Consider the following 19,367-nt stretch of genomic DNA (forward strand, 5'->3'; position numbering starts at 1 on the left):
GCGGGAGAGGCGCCCACAAAGGAAAAGTCAGGGAGAGCAGAGGCATCGGAGGTGCACCCCTTGCGCCGAGTAGGGGGTTAATCTTTTATTGCCGGCTGGCTGTGTGGCAGGTTCCCATAGACACCTACAGCCCTCAGCGAGGGGGCGGTGACCCCCGTGATGACGTCACTCAGGCGCCTGCAGCAATGGAAGGTCCCGCGCCGGGACAGGCAGGTGTGCGATTTGGAACTGGAGGGAACCGCTCTGTCCGAGCCCGGCCGGGTACCCGGAGGGGAAGGACGGACTACGCTTCCCGACGCCCCGTGCGGCGGACGACCCCGGGCGAGTCCTCCCGCCGTGGCGCGGCCTTCGCGACAGCGGCCGCTCCTTCCTGCGGGACCGTCGTTCTTCCCGGCAGCTGGCCGCGCTTGCGGCGGTCGGTCGGTCGGTCTCTCTGCCAGGCCCCTCCCTGCGGCCCGAAGCCCTGGCTGGGGCGCAGCCGGTGACCCCAGTCACGGACGGTAGCAGGCCGCTCCCAAATCTCAAGTCTATACCCCTTGAGAGGGAAAAAACAAAACTCCTCCCCCTGGCCGCAATTCCTGGGTAAATTCGGGCCCTGATCCTCGGCTTGGACCGAAGGTCTTCACCTTATCCCCCGGCAGCAGAATTCTCTTCTTAACGATCCCAGCTCGTTGCCGTATCACTGCCTGGCTCAGAAACTTCCCGCGGCTTCCCAACGTCCAAATTCTTAGCATTCGATACGAGCATTGTATGTGCTACCTAGACACCCAGACTTCACCGGCTTTTTCCAAAATGTTCTGTACGGACGCTGCGACGGGAAACGGCCCTCCCCAGAGAGCAGTCTGGTTCCTCTACAAATACCGCACCCCTCCCCCTTCTTACACAATCTGTGGCTGCCACTTGCTGTGGAGCAAGGGACCAGGGCTCCGGACCTGACAGCCAGATTTCCTGTCGTTGACACCTAAGGCGGCCCAGTACCTGACGGATCCATTTACCCCTGAGCGGAAAACAAGACCAGGGTTTACGGGGAAAGGAGATGAGCAGCAGCGCAGCGGGAAGCAGATGTACCTCGGAAGACCGTCGTGTGACCCATTAGAGAAAGGGGAGAGCAGACCATGTCTGCGTCCTGGTGACTTTCCATCTCTGGCTTCTGATCCAGACAAACGTGTCTTAACAGTAACTTCCCTTTTATTTAAAGTTTCCCAAATGAGTGTTTTTTTTTCCCCCAGGTTATTTGAGTGGAGGAGGCACCAGCTTACCCTCCAGCCTTATCTCCCTCTACATTGCCCTCCACACCCACAGCGCACCTGCTGTTGCTGGAACTCAGAACTCTCACTGCTGCCTTTCTGCTTTTGTCTTTCGGCCCGTTTCTTCCCCTTGCCTGGAACACCTTCCTCCCAGGTCTACTGGTTGTCATCTACCAGGTAATCCTTCCAGGTCCCACATTTTATTCCACAACCTGAAGTGACACCTACCTTCTTTTCTTCCCCTTAGCACCAACTGATCTTTTTTTTTTTAATTTCTTAAACGTGTATTTTTTTTTGAGAGAGAAAGAGACAGAGCACGAGCAGAGGAGGGTCAGAGAGAGAGGGAGACACAGAATCTGAAGCAGGCTCCAGGCTCCGAACTGTCCGCACAGAGCCTGACGCCCGACGTGGGGCTCGAACTCACCAACCGCCAGATCATGACCTGAGCTGAAGTTGCTCAACCGACTGAGCCACTCAGGCGCCCCCTGACTGATCTTTTTGTAACCCCGCATTTAGACTTGGATTACAGTGATTGTCATGTCTTCTGAGACCTCTCAGTTTTCCTTATAAACCTCGTGAAGTGCTGTACACAGTAGGTACTCAATGAATGTCAGAGTGAATCAAATTTGCTGCAACTAATTGAAGGTAAAAAAAAAAATTAAGCATTTAACATTCAAAACTGAACGCGCATTTTCTTCTTTTCTCAAACCATTCCTGAAGACGTTCAAAGAAACGTTTTGTTCATATAACGTAGGGTAGACAAACTCTACGAAGGGCCACATAATAAATGTTTTAGGCTTTTGGGGGCCACGTAGATCTACTGTGTATTTGTCATTATTTTTTGGTTTTTAAAGAATCATTTAAAAATGTAAAACTTGGGGTGTTTGGCTGGCTTAGTCCATGAAGCATGCGACTCTTGATCTTGGGGTCATGAGTTCAAGCCCCAGGTCGTGTACAGAGATTACTTAAAAATATATATTTTGGGGCACCTGGTGGCTCAGCCGGTTAAGCATGTGACTTTGGCTTAGGTCATGATCTCGACATTCGTGAGTTCCAGCCCCGTGTGGGGCTCTGTGCTGACGGCTCAAAGCCTTAACCTGCTTCGGATTCTGTGTCTCCCTCTCTCGCTGCCCCTCCCCCTCTCACGCTCTGTCTCCCTCTCCCTCTCTCTCTCAAAAATAAACATGAGAAACAAATGAATTAAGTTTGTTAAAAGAAACGTAAAACTCATTCTTACCTTGCAAGCTGAACAAAACCACATGTTATACGTGGTGATGGAAACTGATGTAGGGCCACTAATTGAGGAATGCCAAAAATTACATTTTTCCTCTTTCCCCCATTTCCCACAGCCACACCTGTCTCATTGTTGTCATGGAAAAAAGCCAGCAAACGTCTACACTACAGAAAGTCGCGAACAGTGAATTTGGAACCACATACCTGCCTTTAAATTGTCAAGTGAGTGGCCTATTTGAGCCGGTGTTTTCTTATAAAGGATTACCTGTCATTTAGGGGAAAAGCAACCAGGACAGATCCAAATCCATAGGATCTATGAAGCAGAGAGTACTTAGTAACAAGTTATCGATGGTATCCATTTCGGAAAACAAATATGTCTTTAGCTTACTTGTAGAAAACTAATTTGTGGTCTCTTGGGTGTGGTTTTGTTTTTTTTTTTTTAATCATTTTTTCTTACCAAATTTACAAGAAAAACATTGCATTTTTCCGTTCGAGCGTCCTCAGGCCTGGCGAGATGTCTAGATTCTGGCTTCTGATGTGGGGGCTCCCTTGTACATGTGGAGCCCAGTCCGTTGTTTAGAGGAACTGACTCAAAGGCTCAGTTCTTGCCTCACGGCCTCCCAGATACTCAGTAACATCTCCAAACTAAAGCTTTAGAACGTAACATAATTTGGAGGTTAGTTACACTGATGACTTAATTCATTAATGTCGTCTTCCCCTGAAATGGTTAATAGATTTGGTCTAGAAGCCAAGGAGATATGAACTCAAAACGGAAAGATACTTGTTCTTTGCAAGTTCCTATGTTTTGCTTTACGAAGAGCTATTCCTTCATCTGATGCGCTTCTGCATAATAAAAATAAACCACATTATGTCTTTTAAAATCCCTGGCTACGTTTCATGGAGTGCTTTCCAGCTCTGACAGTTTATAATTCAGACAGCATCTGAAGAAGTTAATTTCTGGACCTGTGATGTCATGCTAACAAATGGCCACGAGATGTCAGTCTTTCCTTGTGTTTTTAGACACAAATGGACTTTGGAACCACATTTACGGTTCTATTTGTGTGGCATCCGCAGTGGAAGGCACTTTTCAGGGAGCATCTGCCCCCTCACAGTCCATCACGCATGGTCCTAAGCTCCCTTTGCTCTGGTGTCACTGTCCTGGGTTACGGCAGTGACTTGTCCCCACGGGCCACTATTCGGCCCTGGGCCCTCGCTTAGAGCCCAGCTCCCACCCTCGAAGTGATGCAGAGTTGGGGGGAAACGCAGCCGCTTCCTGGAAGATGGAGCTCGCTCAGAAAGCCGAAGAATCCATTTTTCAAGACAAGCATCATTGGGAGGAGAATGCAGAACCCATGTGAGTGTTGATGATGAAGCATGACTTTAAAGGACTTTCACGGTTGTATAATCCTTTCCACGGGAGTTCAGGCTCACTCCCCTCGTGGGGTGTTCTGTGAACACCAGGCAGCAGTAAACCGCTTGTCCCGAGTCGCTTCTGGGGATTTGCAGAGGGAGGTTGGGGTCTCGGGGGCAAGGGAGAGAGGCTTCCCTCAGGGAGGGCTGGTGGGCGGGGTGCGACCCACCCACCCCAAAGGAGAGGGAGGGAAGGAGGGAGGGGGCTGTGGGATGGCCCACCCCAAGCCAGGCACGTGCCCTGGTGTCATTCCAAGGGGACCCACTCCTGAGGCTGTGGGAGGTGGGGCGCGCGGGGGAAAAAAGGTGAGGGTTTTCTGCCCACTGGATATCGTGGGCCTGTTGGTGGAAGCCGCCCGGGACCCAGAGGGCGGCCCGAGGGAGGCAAGCTGCCTGGCAGGTGTTCTCGATGCCACGGCCAAGGCAGAGTGGAAGCAGGCAGCCGGACGTCCAACGTGGCTCCTCCACCACCGTCAGAAGCACTGCCGCTGGGAAGGGTCCGCTTGGGCCCCCTCCTGGGTCTTGTACCAGCTGCAGACCAGGGCAGGGCAGCGGGTCAACAGCGTCAGGTTTTCCGAGGCATTCGAGAACTCCCCGGCCCCCCGGCCCCTGGCCTGCAACTACCTTCTCCCGGTTGACTTTCAGCAGCAGGGGCCTGGCCCAGAAGACCCTCTGTGCTCCTCACTTGCCCCCCCAGGGGGCAGAGAGGAGCCCCAGGGCACTGAGGGGTAGGGAGCTCCCTCCTCCCAACCCCACCCCTCCCCTGCTACCCGCCCTGCGGTACTGGGACCCTTGAGCTGGGCCTGCTGGGCTCCCGCTGCTGGGGACCCGCAGACTCTGCCCAGAGGCTGCTCCGCAGTGGTGGGAGGAGGGAGAAGGGCCTGGGCCTCCCTTTTGGTACTGGCGGATTCCAGGCCCTGTCAGTGTCTCTGCCTCGCTTTGCCCTGGGCCACATCTGAGTCCTCCAAGAGTCCCTTCCCAGCCCCACAGGGCCCGTCCTCCCACGTCTGAACCTGAGCTCCAGGGGACGTCCTCCAGGCGTCCCTTCTTGCAGGTTCTGTCCTTTGCCTGAGGTCGCCTGCAGCCTGCGGGGTGGCAGGTGCCTCTGGCAGCACCGAGGTCCCCGTCCTGAAAGGAGGGGACTCCCCCTCCCAACAGCCTGCTTGTCCACGTCACACTCTGACCCTGAGCTGAGCAGCCTGTGAACCCAAGTCACCGCAGAACCAACCACGAGGGACCATACCTTCTCCTCTGCCTGGAGAGCCCAGGCCCTGGCTGCAGCAGAGAAAAAGCCCGCCAGGCCTCCCCTAACCCTAACCCCTCTCCCTTCCCCACCCCGCCAGGCCTCCCCCTCCCCCAGCCTCCCTGGGGTATCCCAGCACAGGCTGGAGCTCAGCCGGTGGGAGAAGTCAAGCCCAAGACAGGAGGTGAGCGGCCAGCAAGCTGTGCTGGGCTTCGTGTGGACGGAGACGCCTGCGAGGCCACGGGCCCAACACGGGGTCCAGGGTACCAGGGGCCCCAGACAGCCCGCGCCGTGGGGACCGGCGACAGAGAGCTCGGTCAGTGGAATGGCTTCGCGGTGGCTCTGCCCAGGGTTGTTCTTGCTCACCTGCTGCACTTGTGCGGACCCTGCAGTCACTGCCCTCCCTGCTCTGCCCTCCGGGCCGTGCCTCAAAGGGGGCTCCAGGCACCTGGCTGCGAGGCCTGCACAGGACGCCCCTCTGGGCCGCCACTGAGGGGTGGTGCCGGGCGTCCCGGTGGCGGCTCCTCCCCTGGGAGTCTCCTTGGTGCTGCCGTGCAGGCCTGGTGGCTCGTCCCCTTGTCTTATTTGGCTGTCCTCCCCGCTCGGCCCCCTCACCTCCCCACATGGCCGATCACCTGCGGGCCTGCTGGTGCCACGTCCCCGCCGTCCAGCTCCCCTCCACGGCCGCCACTACCATCCGGGGACCGGCAGCCCCCGGACGGCCCGGGAGCCCCCCCCAGCCAGCTCCCGCCCTTCGCCACCAGCCGAGATCGGTGTCCAGCTGTCCATGAGGACGACACCGCCGACAGGAGAGAGGCAGACAGGCTCTGGATCGATGCACCGTCTCCCTCTCCACCAGAAACAGGATTTGGACTCCTCCGTCGCCTCCTCCTCCTCCTCCACCGTCGCCAAGGCTCCCCGGGCTCCGGTCCGGGCCACGCTTCGTGCCACGTGACCCCACAGTCCTCCGGATCTGGCCGGCCCTCTGCCTCACCCGGTCTCAGCCCAGACGTTACCTGCTCAGACCTTCCAGGCCCCTGTGCCCGCCCCCCCCCCCCCCCCCACGGCTCCTGCGTTTTCCTTCCCCACGGTAGCCCCGTTCTCCCAGGAGGAAGGTGAATGTGAGATGTGAAGGGGCCTCGCCGGGTCCACGCCGGGCCTCGTCCGCTGTCCTCCCTGGACCGGGGGCAGAGGGGCAGCCGCCTCCCCAGCCCCTCTCCGCCTCCCCCAGCTCTTTTCCGTCTTACACGCTTCCTGCAAATGTACCTTAACAGGGGCCTCTTCCCTGCTCACCTCCAGGTGCCCTGAGACCAGACCCAGAGACCACGCTTCGTCCACCTTCTTTCTTCCCTTCCCCGGCACTCGGTCATCACGCGGCAAACGTCGCCGGATGACTGCGTGCGCCAGGCACACGGCGCCTCGGGGAGGGGAGGCCGGACGCGGCCCTGCCCTCGGGCCGCTGGCTCCCCGGCTTCCTGCGCAGCCCCTTTGTCTGCCTGGACCCTCCTCAGCGACTCGCTCCTTCCAGGCGCCCGCACCGCAGGCCCAGCCAGCTTCCGGCACCTTCCAGCGCCAAGACCTGCTACGCGATTTGCGTGGCCCAGTGCAAGATGAAAACGCCAGGCCCTGTGTTCACACGTACTGAGGCTTCGAAGGCACCGACAGCAAAGTGTGAGAACGAGAGCGGAGGGGGCACCGCACGCCCAGGGAAGCTCCCTGCCAGCGGCCTCCTGGCCACACCCCTCCCGGCCCCCTCGCCTGCAGGACCAGGCCTCCTCCCGGTCCAGAGTCACAGAGTCACCCCACCCTCGCCCTCAGACTCTGCGCACTGAAGGGGCGCTTTGCCTCTAATGGCCCAGCCCTCCCTGTTCTAGGCACGTCCATCCGGCCGGTCCACGGGCACCGACCCATATCACCCTCACCAAACTCGGATTCCAGGTCTCACATTGCCCTTTCTGTCTGTCCGTCCAGGCCCTTCGTGATTCCGGCCACACAGGAGCTCTCCTGCCCGCCCACGCTGGGTGTCTGTCCTCTCTCCTGGGGCCGTGGACATAAGACCCGAGGGAGCCCTGGGACGCCTGCCGAGTGACCCCAAGAGGAGCCTGAGAATGGAATGTTCCTAAGAGGGAACGTTGGGGGAGAGGCGGCTTTGGGAGCAGCTGACCTCACAGGATTTTTAGGCAGATGGAGTGACCACGTGAGACCTGGGGGACAATGGACTCGATATCAAGGGGGTCAGACCTAGAGGGTGGGGGACTCTGGAGGACAATGCAGAGATGAGCACAGAAGCCCAGAAGGCGGGGCCTGGCCAACGCCGGGTCAGGAGAGACTGTCACGATGGGAGGCAGCTACTGTCACGGGGCTCTGGTCCCCACCACAGCACACCTGCCACCAGGCCTCCTCCGGGACGCCTCCTTGAGGAGGGCTCTCACTCCCAGAGAAAACGGACCTGCGCCAGAGAGCCGAGGCCTGGTGAAGGGGGCTCCGCTCCAAGGAGGTCCCCCAGGGCGTTTCCACATCAGACGCCTGGTAAAGAATCTTCCAGCCTTACCACCTCGGGGCTGAGAGGGTGGGTCCCTGCATTGGGGTGACAGGAGCAAGGCAGGCGTCACAGGGATCCCTGCTCACCGATGCCCTCGCTAAGGCTGTCCGCTGCCTTAGTACCTGCCTGCTGGTTTAGAACTGATCCCCTGGTCCTTCTAGGCAAGTCTGAAGGAGGGGGTCTCTAAGGGGCGCTGTCCAGGGAAGGCCGGGCTCCTTCAAGGACGGACTCCCTCGTGGGAGTCCCAGCTGCTGAGTCGCCCAGAACCCAGGGCAGCTGTCGCCTGCCAGCTGCACTGCCCACCCTCTCCCCCTGCCGCGGCCCTGGAGGTCCCTCCCCGGGGGTCTGGTGCCACCTCCCTACGTCCAGCACAGAGGCTAAGCCCTCTGCTGACCTCTGGCCGTGGGCCTCACAGGGTGCCAGGCGTTCTGTTGTAGGGTTCCTTGGAGACCGCTCTGATTTTCCATCCCTCTCTGCGTGGGGGCCCCCGTGCCGTCCCCTCATCCGCTTGCACCGTGCGCCCTCCCAGCCCCGTGGGTTCAGGTCCCACGGCCTCCGCCCATGCGCCCACATCCTCATGGCCCCGAGCACCTGCTCTGGAACTGGTCTGTTCCTGCACTGCCTGACGTTTCCTGGGCTCCCCTCCCTTAGCACCCCTACCTTGCTTACCATCATCCACGGGACTGCCTGAGGTCTGGTGAGCCCTATTCAAGGTCTGGCACGACCTAGCCCCCTGGTGTCTTCAGTCCCACGCGGGCAAGTATTGTCACAGATTTGTGTGCTTGGTGTAGGGGGTTTCCACTGGGCTCTGCTAGGGGGCCTGAGGCTGGGGGCTACTCCGAGCGGGTCTCCTGGGTCTCCGGCCGGGGCGATCCTATGCCCTGTGCACCGTCCCCCACGTCTCACGCCAGCCTCCAGGAACGCCTGGCCCAGCCCCGTGGTCGTCGTAGCTGTCTCTGGACTTGCCCCACCACCCGGGGCGGAGGGGAGAAGCTCCTTGGTGGGGAACTGCCACTCTACATCTAAGCAGTGGCTTTTGAGATGTTCTCAGTGGCTGGAAGAGGGCCATTGGAGTCAAGAGAAAGGCTTTTTTTTTTTTTTTTCTGGAGAAGGAGTGAAGAAGCAGTCATTCACCAAAGAGTTGTCGAAAGGATCAATGAGCACATGAATATGTGGATATTCATCTGAATAAAAGTATAACCTCGTGAGATTAAACACCGGGAGCTCCGGCAGTCACACTCCTTGGTATTTAAACAAATGACTTGAAGACGTGTCTCCATGAGAAAGCCTGCACACATGTTTACAGCAACTTTATTACAAATTGTCAAGACTTGGAGGTAACCAAGATGTCCCTCAGTAGGCGAGTGGATAAACCGGGGTCCATCCAGACAGTGGAATATTATTCGGCACTAAAAAGAACTGAGCTGTTGAGCCGTGAAAAGACAGAGAGAGGAATCTTAAATGCATATTTTTAATTTTTTTTTTAAGCTTATTTATTTATTTTGAGAGAGAGAGGACATGATCGGGGAGGGGGCAGAGAGAGACGGAGACAGAGAATCCCAAGCGGGCTCCGTGCTGTCAGCACAGAGCCTGACGTGGGGCTCGAACTTACGAATTGTGAGATTGTAATCAACAACAGGACACTTAACCAGCTGAGCCGCCCGGGCACCCCAAATGCGTATTTTTCAATGACGGAAGCCAATCTGAAAAGGCTACATGTTGCAGGACTCCCAACTCTGTGACCTTCTGGACAAGGCAAGACCGCGAAGACAGTAAAGGGGTCAGTGGCTGTCACAGGTTGGGGGACGGGGGGCTGCATAGATAGAGCACAGAGGATCTTGAGGGCAGTGAGACTACTCTGTGTGGTGCTGTAATGACACATACACGTCATCCGTACGTGCATGAAAATCCATACAGTGTGCAACACCAGGAGTGGACCCTAACGCTCCCCATGGACGGGGTGTGAGGGTGTGTCCGTGCGGGCTCATCAGCTGTAACAGACTTAGCACCCGGATGCTGACGATGTCGGAGGCTAAGCACAGTGCGGGGGGCAGGGGCACGCGGGAACCCTGTACCTTCCGCTCTATTTTCCTGTGAACCTAAAGATGCTCTAAAGAGTAAAGTGTATTAAAAAAAAAAAAGTTGCAGGCGCTGGAGGTGACAATAGAGAGTCTCCAAGTCAGAAGTGAATTTTGCATGTCAAAGCATCAGAAACCAGCTCAGAGTCTGGAGTGTAGAGAGTGGGAAGCCACTTACCTGGTGTCGATTGCTTGGGGGGCAGGGTAGCACCTGCCGATGCCACCAGAGTCTTGGAAACCAGGGTAGACACGTTTTACGCTCTAGGCGCAAGGAGCCGCCGTAAAGAGTTTTCAGACACGGGGGTGGCATTCTCAGATTTGCATGAAAACCTTTGGTTCCGGCTGCCTTCTGGAAATAGACTTGGGAGCCTGGGTGTCGTCTCCCCAGTTGGGAAGGAAGAGTTGGTTCTGGGTAGGTGGGAAGTCAAGGATGTGTTGATTCAATGACGTATGCAGCCTAAAAGAGGTTTACTTTTTTTCGGGGAAAAAAGCACACAACACAAAACTCTCTGGACCCCAGGGTGACAAAGAGCTTTTTTGAAAAGCAGTGTTTTGAGTTTCTAAGTGGTCTTGAGAAGCCACGGGTCTCAAAACTACCTTATTTCTGAAACCGATGATTCAGATTGTGAGTTGGAATGGTGTTATTCTAAGATCGTGAGAATATAGTACATTCTGTAAATTATCCAGGCAGAAAGTTATTGCCAAGAAGGGGGTGGTGGCGAAAGTGTCTTTCATTTAGAATAAGTGTGTAGCAATTGTTTGAATTTTAGATAAAATGATACCAAACATTTTCGGCCAGAAATTTTCCTTTGGGCTCATCTTCAAACCCTGCCGTGAAGAAAAATGGTGCTGACTTGAACAGTGCATTCCAGATGTGTAGCGAGTGCTCCAAGAGTTGGAGACCATATACCAGAATAAAAAAAAAAAAATCGCTTAATGTTCTTTATCGAAAGAAAGATAGGGAAGTATGACCCCCAAATATCTCTTGGATGCATCCCGTTGAACTTGTGGTTATATCCTGCATTTCTATTTAAGAAGAGATTTTGGATCCAGTAAGGCATTTTATGGTTGATGAGGGGAAAACTTAAATCTCTGCTTGAACACCACTCTCTTTCTTCCCTTCTGCAGAGAAGATGGAATTACTTCTCACTTGCATGAAGAATAAACAAATCCGTCACGTTGGGCGGGAGCATCGGGAGTCCTCACGGCGGTGCGGAATCTTCGGTGCGTGATGGTGTGTAGACCCTGAGTGGGCAAAGGGGTTCCTAGGGCACATTTGGCACGTGGGCACTCCAAGTCCATTGGACACTCTCGCAAATGTGACTTCCCAGAGGTCCAAGGTTGAGGCGGTGTTTCTGTCATTTTATTCCAACTGCGTCACGCGGAAGTTAACTTCCAGGAAGCAGCCACCCACACCGGAGGCTGTCGCCCTGGCCCGTGGAGCCAGCAGGCAGGACAGAGATGCTGGGTTTCTGCGGCTGCAGCCTGCTCTCTGGGCCCTCACTGCCTGCACCCAGAGGTGGCTTTCTAGTGCCCAGGATGCAGCTAAGGGTGCATGTTCCCGGGGACGTGGCTAAGGCTGCGCGTTCCTAAAGCAGGCTTCCCGCAGCGGCCTCCCCAGGCCTCACCTTCCTGCCCCGGGTAGGGGACGTAGCTCTACAGAAGGCCTTCCAGACTCATTCTTGGAGCCTGGGGCACGGACCACTCCTCCCTTGGACACTGATGGCAGCACACAATTCTTTGCAGAAGATCTCTTTCTGCTTAAAATAGCTAGTGGGGCGCCTGGGTGGCTCAGTCGGTTGAGCGCCGGACTTCGGCTCAGGTCGTGATCTCATGGTTGGTGAGTTCGAGCCCTACGTTAAGCTCTGTGCTGACTGCTCAGCTCCTGGAGCCTGCCTCGATTCTCTCTCTCTCTCTCTCCCTCTCTCTCGGCCTGTCCCTGCTTACTCTCTGTCTCTTAAAAAGAAACATTAAAGGAGCGCCTGGATGGCTCGGTCGGTTGGGCGTCCGACTTCGGCTCAGGTCACGATCTCACGGTCTGTGAGTTCAAGCCCCACGTCAGGTTCTGTGCTGACAGCTGGAGCCTGCTTCGGATTCTGTATCTTCCTGTCTCTCTCTCTCTCTCTTTCTCTCTCTGCCCCTCCCCTGCTCTCACTCTGTCTCTCTCTTAAAAATAAATAAACGTTAAAAAAATTATAAATAAATAAATAAAATAAAATAAGACAAAATAAAATAAAATAAATTAAATTAAATTAAATAGCCAGTGATTCCTGCTGCTTGCGTGTTGACGTGGCGTGGCTTTGGAGGCAGGAGCACACGCTACTCCCGAACCCGGTCCCCAAGCTGGTTCCCTGCTCACCCACCTGACTTCTGCCAACGACAGCGCATTCTCCCCACCAGCCCACGCTTCCCCTGCTCCCTTCCTCCTGCCTCTGCTTCCCTTCCTTGCACCCCATCACAGCAAGGGTGCACCCCTGCGTCGGCTGACTTACAGAGCCCCACACTCCACCTGTTCCACATCCCTCACTGCTCTACACGCTAGTGCTCTTAAAGAGCTGCTTCTTTTTTTTTTTTTTAAGCAAGTCACTGTCTTGGCCTAAATACTGTCACTACAGTAACCTACAAGACAAAGCCCCGCTACCATAGAAGGAGACTCACAGCCTCCTCTCCACCCCTCGTGCAGCCTTCTGGAAGCCCTTTGGAAGCTTAATATCAATTAGAACATTAAGTCAGCCCTCAAACTCCCAATCATGCCTTGGATGATGTCACCTTTCATTCGAGACGTTTCCTTCCTGCCCATAACTTCGTCCAAATGCTGCTGCCTTTGACTCCATGCCCCAGTCCCCCACCCCGCCGGAGAGGAGAGGGCTGTACCTGGCCCAGAACAGCGCCCTGCCCCATACCTCCGAGCCCTGCGCTACATGCTTCGTCTCGAGCCACCCCACACTCTTCAACAGGTAGGGCGCGGCCCCTCAGAACCACACAGCAGCACTGTCTTCCCCAGTGCACATCGCAAAGTGACTCCCAAGGCTTTAATCTCCGATGGCGCGAGGGGAGCAAGCACTTGGGGATGATGGATGGAACTATAGCTCCGGCCATCAGACCTGGAAGATGGTGGCAAATACCTTATGTCTAGTACCCAGCTGGTCGTGCCTTTCCTGTGTGCTTAAAAATATTTTCTTCGCCCGTGTTTCAGATTTTCCGCCCAAGAAGCGGGCGTACGTATATTGTCTCACCGAAAAGGAATCCCGTGAAGTGCGGTGTTATTCATAAAGCACTCTGTTTCTCATTGATAAATAGCAACATGGAGAGGACAGGGTAATCTTCTTTATGAAGTATGTTTAAGTCACAGATCTAAAATTTGGGAAAGGCGAAAGGAGTTTGATAAATTTCAAACTTGACAAACATGATCTATCGTCTTTGAACCCAAGTGGTACTAATTTAGCAAAGAAGACCAAAAAAGAAAGAAATCTTTGTTCCTGCCAGAGTTTATGTTTTTAATTCACTTATCTAAGAGTCTTTCCTATTCGTTTGGAAGGGAAATTCCTGTTTTGCACCAGGTTTGATGATGCATCTGTATGTTCTAGGAGGAGAATGCACGATTTCCTCACACCAGCGTCTCCCCAGCACTAAGGGCTCACATCAGGGCCTCGTCTTGCCCCCACTTCGGCTCGCTGAACCATGCAGGCTGAGCGTGCGTTCAGGCGGGGCACTGCTCTGGGATGTGGACGTGCTGGGGCTGCTCTCCTGGCCTGGCACACACCTCCCAAGCCGGGACACTCTGCACTGTGCGTGACACTCGGGGAACAGAGGGACACCGCAGGGTCAGAGGCAGGAATCCCACCGGGTGTCCGGGGACAATTCACAAGAGCGAGGAGGAGGAAATTTCGAGGTGGCCACTTAAAAAGGATTTTTCCAAGAACAGGGCCATTCGGTCTAGGGCGCTCCCGGGGGAGGGGTGGCTTTGGCAGACGTACTGGCTTCAGGAGGGGAGCTGGAGGGTAGCACGGAGCTAGAAAGAAAGGCGTACTGGGCAGTGAGGATGGGCTCATAAACGTGGGCTGAGGGGCCCCTGGAGTTCCAGAAATACAGTTTGGCCACCAAGGACACCGTATTCTGTGGGAGGTGGGGGAGGAGAGGGGTTTTGTATGACAGTCTGGGCTTCTAAGGAAGGGAGCCTCCTTGGGATTGACGTCTTCTCTCTTCAGCGGGACAGAAATAAAAACACACATGGAGTACAAAGCGTGATTTATGGCAACACACGTATTTATAGGTACGTAGTGTGCAATTGCTGCAGAGCGTTAAGAGCAGACCTAACAGTGACTTTCCGGAAAGGCCAGGGGGCAGTATGGCATTGTGCAGAGGCTAAGAGTTTAGGGTTTAGCCACTCGCTGTGTGGCCTTGGCGGGATACTCAGCCTCCGGGAGGGTTTTTTTTTTTTCCTACATCTGTAAGGTGCGGCTACGAGACCTTTGTCTGCGCTGAGTTGGTTGCATATGCGATGTACCTGAGCAGCAGGTAGGTGCTCAGCGAGCGGGAGATGTTGAGCTCTGAAGAGACACTATGTTCGTAAATTCGATACTTGTGAATTTCTACTCCTTCGCCACAGGCTGTGCTCTCTCACTGGAAGCAGAAGGAGCTACCAGAACACTCCCCTGGTTCTGGATAATAAGGCGAAGGGCTCACGCCCCAGCGTGCGGCCCCTGGCATGCGCACGCCTGGGTGCAGGCCCTCCGTGGTCAGGTGGCAGGCGGCACGGGTCTGTGGTGGGGCTGCCGCACTTGCCCTTGTCACTTACGGAATGCTCCCCCCTTCTGTCTCCAGTTCCACACTTTCTGTCATTTGAACACACCCTTGGAAGTCATTCGGGGTGTGGGTTTGGGAAGCCATGTGGAGAAAATGTTCCGCTCGGACAGCTGCCTTCCTTGCAAACTACGCAGGTGACCCCCTCCTGTCCTCACATGCGTCGGACTCTCTCACTTTGTACTTCTGGGTTTCCTACCAAGGACGGACCTCCCAGAGGCATGCCCCGCTCTAATGCGATTCAGGAATTCAGGGTGGGCTGGTTCTCAGTAAGATCCGACACATCTATACCCATAACGGACTGTCACCGTTAACCTCTGCTTGCTTTTCCTCTGTCCTAAGCAGTCTGGCTTCACCGCTCTAGGTAAGTCTAGCCCAGAAAGATAAAATGTGCAAATAACTTCATTGCTAATATCAGGAACTTCCCCGGTATTAATTTAAATGGATATCAGGCCACTGAATGTACAATGAACAGCGATGCCCGACGGTGTGCTTCCAGGGCTTGTGGCGTCCGCTTCTGCTAAACTACAGGTGACCCTCCAACAACACAGAGGTCGGGGACGCCGACCCTCTCTCTGCACGGGCAGAAATCCACGTAGAACCTTGACGCTTCAAAACCTCACCACCAACAGCCTACTGTTGACCACAAGCCTTACCGCTAAGGTAAGCACATTGGCACACGTGAATTGGCACGTATATTGGCACACATTTTGAATGTGACCCATGTTATCTGCCGTGTTCTTACCATAAACGAAGCTAGAGAAAAGAACACGTTGAGAAACTCATAAGGAAGAGAAAATACGTTTACGGTGTTTATTAAAAAATGCATTTACCGTATTTATTAAAAATTCCACGCGTTAAGTGAACCTACATGGTTCCGACCCGTGTTGTCCAAAGGTCAACTGGATTATACCATGGATCATGACCGGTAACGCAGCTCCAGTTCCACTTGAAAGACCGGCCTTGGACCAGAAAGCAGAAACCTCACAACTATGTCGCCTTTGTCCAAGTCCCTCCCAGACACATCCGAGACCGTCAGGGCAATGCCTGCCTGCGCCAGGGTGAGCGAGCAGCCCCCTCAGCCCTGCTTGTCCCCAGACAGCACTGGTAGGATTTTTGGGGAGCCAGCCTTCAGCAGCATGACGCGCACGCACAGGCACTTTTGGTCACCTCCCTGGGGGCTCTGCCCTCTGTGCTGAGCACGTGGATCTCTGAGGACTGGCCACAGCCATGTGCAGGGCCAAGCGTCAGCAGCAGGGGGCGTCTAGGTGGCTCAGTCGGTGAAGCATCCCACTCTTCTGTTTCCGCTCAGGTCAAGATCTCACGGTTCGTGGGTTTGAGCTCCCACTCAGAGCTCAGACTCTGCGCTGACGATGAGGAGCCTGCGTGGGATTCTCTCTCTCCCTCGCTCTCTGCCCCTCCCTTGCTTTCTCTCTCTCTCTCTCTTTCTCTTTCTCTCTCTGTCAAATATAAATAAATAAACATTTTTTGTTTTAAAGCATCGGCTGTGGGTCCAGACTCCCCCCTTACCAACACCTGCTCTCCTGGTGAGCTGAGAAGTCACAACTTCCCCTCCCCGTCAGCTGGTGTGTGGAAGGGACTTTGCAGATGTGATAGGAGGGTCTTGAGATGAGAGGGGTTTCCCTTGATTCCCCGGAGGGGACCCTAAATGTAAACACAGGTATCCTTTTAACAGGGATGCGGAGGGAGGCTTGGGAAAGAGGAGAAGGCCACGTGAAGGAAGAGAGGCACTGGGAAGTCAGTGGAAGGAGCCACAAGCCCTTCAGGTGGCCGATGAAATCTGGGGAGGTCTAGGCCACAAAATCTCTGGTGCCTCCCGAAGGAACCCATCCTGCCCACGCCTCGATTTAGCCTGCTTGTGCGCTTGTGCCCTCCAGGCTGCAAGAGAGTAAATGCGTGTGGTTTCAAGCCACCAAGTCTGTGGTGATATGTCACAGCGGCAACAGGACACAAATGCAGTTTTCTCGTGTTTGGAGTGCACGGTGCAGAAATAGGAGCCAGGGGCGTTTGCAAGGGTTTGGTGAGGCGACTCACATAAAGCACTGAGGGCAGAGTCAGACAGTAAACACTCAGCGTCATTACTATAACTAGTATGTCTCTGTTTAAAACCAAGTTTCGGGGCACCTGGGTGGCTCAGGCAATGGAGTGTCCGGCTCTCGATTTCGGCTCGGGTCATGATCTCACAGTCGTGAGTTGGAACCCCATGTCGAGTTCTTTGCTGAGCGAGGAGCCTGCTTAAGATTCTCTCTCTCTCTCTCTCTCTCTCTCTCTCTCTCTCTCTCTCTCTCCTTCTGCCCCTCTCCCCTGCTCACGCGCTCTCTCTCTCAAATAAAAAATAAAATAAAAATAAATATAAAAAAATAAAAATAAAAATAAACCAAGTTTCGTATCAGATCCGCAAAGCTGCGTGTGGGCAGACGATCTGTAGGTTCCAACTCCAAGATGCTCCAGGCTGGCAGAGTGCCAAGTACACGGAAGAGCCTCTGTAATTACTTGTTGACCATCAGGTCCTGATGATATACAGCTTTCTCCACCATACAAGGTGTTCACCCCTTAAAGTGTTTTGTTAGTGAAAGAAGGCAATCACACAGATGCTTCCAAAGAGTGCGATCATGAAACCGTGTGACGGGGCACCTGGGCGGCTCAGTGGGTTAAGCTTCCGACTTCGGCTCAGGGCATGATCTCACGGTTCATGAGATCAGGCCCCTGCATCGGGCTCTGTGCCGACAGCTCAGAGCCTGGAGCTGCTTCGGATTCTGTGTCTCCCTCTCTCTCTGTCCTTCCCCCACTCATGCTCTGTCTCTCTGTCTCTCTCAAAAATAAATACACATTAAAGAAAAGAAACTCTGTATGATAGAGGGTCCTCCAGGAAAACAGGACCAAGAGGAGATTAGATAGATAGATAGATAGATAGTAGATAATAGATAGATAGATAGATAGATAGATAGATAATAGATAATAGATAGATGGATAGGTAGATGAGATGGATAGATACATAGATGGATACATAGATAATAGACAAATACATAGATGGATGATATGTATGTACCTACATACACTGATACATACGTACTCTCCGGAGGGAGGGCAGGAGGAGAGAGATTTTGAGGAGTTGGCTCACATGATTCCAGGACTGGATGTCATAATAACTCTCAACCAGAAGGTGAAAAGAGCAAAGTGAGGCTAATGCTGTCTGTTAAAAAGCAGCAGTCACCCACATGAGCCAGAGGAGACGGATGTTCAGTCACGTTTGTGGTTTTCATGAGGCACTTGTCTTTGTGTGCGGGATGATTTGGGAGGGGTCTTCATTCTGCCCGGCTCCACCATGTCCCCAGAGTGGCCTTCTGTAGCGCTGGTGCTCTGCGACACCGTTTAACCCCCACAGGGGCAGGAGCATGGCCAAGGGTGCCGGGGTCTGTCAGCACCTGGAGGCTGCTTTCCTCTTCTGAAAGATTCATAGGTTCTGATCCATCAGTTCTTGGGTAATTAAGGGCTCACTAGTCCCTCAATATAGACACAGCCGCAATACTTACAGAAGTTATTTGGCTCATGTGTTCTCAAAGGACAGAGAAGCCTCCCACATGTTTTATCTGTTGATTCGTCATAAATCGCCACAAATTTAGTGACTTAAAACAACACGCATTAATTATCTCACACTCTATGCAGGTCAGACATCCTGGCACAGCCCAGCTGGGTCCTCCGCTTTGGGTCTCACCACACTATAGTCAAGCATCAGGTGAGGTCGTGGTCTCATCAGAGACCCAAGTGGGGAAAGATCACCTTTCAAGCCTTCTCATTTTGTTTGGCCGGGCTTACAGGACGGAAGTCCCCACCTTGCTGCTGTTTGTCACCTGGGACCACTCTCAGCTCCTAGAGGCTGCACAGTTCCCTGTCACATGGCCTTTCTGCAGGCGGTCCCACAAAATGGCAGCTCACTTCTTCAAAGGCAGCAAGGGAGAGTCTCTTCCTCAAACTCTTACATCACCTGTAACCTTGGATATGACAGCCCATCACCTCTGCCATATTCTGTCATCCAAAAGTAAGTCACAAACCCCACTCACATTCAAAAGGTGGAGATTATATAGGACATCAATCATTGGACAGGGGGTCACCCTATGGTATGTCTGCTACATTATCTAAGACTATATTAAACGTGTATGAATCCTTCCATTTCTTAAGCATTTAGAAATTGCAAAAGGAATAAACATAGAAAATGCAGATGACGTGAATAAATCCAAAGAAGAAAATAAAATCATTCCTGGCTATTACTATTTCTACCATGAAGAGATGACCACTTACGACACTTGAATGTCGCAGACTGAGGACTCGTCAGAAACAGTCTGGGACCAAACAGGTTCTTGTAGGGCACAGAGAGGAGGCTCCATCTTGACTGGTGAGAGAGAAGCTTCTGGAACTCCTTCTTCCCCTGCTAGTGGAGGCCATTGGTCAACTGGGCCAGTAGAGCCCCCGGTGCTGTGACATTTTTGAATTTTTGGTTATTACACCGTTCGGGGTGGAGAAAGTGCTACTGGAATTTAGTAGGTGGAGCCTAGGGACACCGAGAAAAATCCCACGACACGCAGAATCGTCCCGGCTCACACATCCATGGTGCCGAGGCTGAGAGCCTGGTCTCAATCCTCACGCGAGAATGTGAAGCTGAAGAGGCTGTGGGGTGGAGGACAGTATTCACAAAGGTGTTCCTTCCTCTCTCGGTCATACCTCATGGCTCCGCCCAATGGAAGTGAAGAGTAAAAGTGACCTAGTCGCAAAGCACCTACTGAACTCAGCAC

At 54.0% G+C, this 19,367-nt stretch overlaps 1 protein-coding gene across 11 annotated transcripts; it reads left to right on the forward strand.

Moving 5' to 3' along the window:
* The first annotated feature begins 78 nt into the window (after window positions 1-78).
* Window positions 79-11,645, forward strand: LOC102900202 (basic proline-rich protein-like). 11 transcript variants are annotated; one of them, XM_045039111.1, is made up of 7 exons: window positions 79-1,176; window positions 1,303-1,424; window positions 2,597-2,702; window positions 3,699-3,834; window positions 5,234-6,804; window positions 7,105-7,662; window positions 8,788-8,895. In XM_045039111.1, the coding sequence occupies exons 1-5, from the start codon at window positions 1,063-1,065 to the stop codon at window positions 6,250-6,252; spliced, it is 1,497 nt and encodes a 498-aa protein (XP_044895046.1). In that variant the 5' UTR covers window positions 79-1,062; the 3' UTR covers window positions 6,253-6,804; window positions 7,105-7,662; window positions 8,788-8,895. The 11 variants fall into 11 exon arrangements, 8 of the variants coding, with proteins under 8 accessions (XP_044895046.1, XP_044895051.1, XP_019668593.2 ...); XM_045039116.1 differs by having other exon boundaries at window positions 82-1,129; window positions 1,230-1,424; XM_045039119.1 differs by having other exon boundaries at window positions 93-1,424; window positions 5,234-5,449; window positions 5,805-6,804.
* The last annotated feature ends 7,722 nt before the right edge of the window (window positions 11,646-19,367 follow it).

Source organism: Felis catus, chromosome A1 (genome assembly GCF_018350175.1).
Source record: "Felis catus isolate Fca126 chromosome A1, F.catus_Fca126_mat1.0, whole genome shotgun sequence".
In the NCBI taxonomy this organism is placed as follows: Eukaryota; Metazoa; Chordata; class Mammalia; order Carnivora; family Felidae; genus Felis; species Felis catus.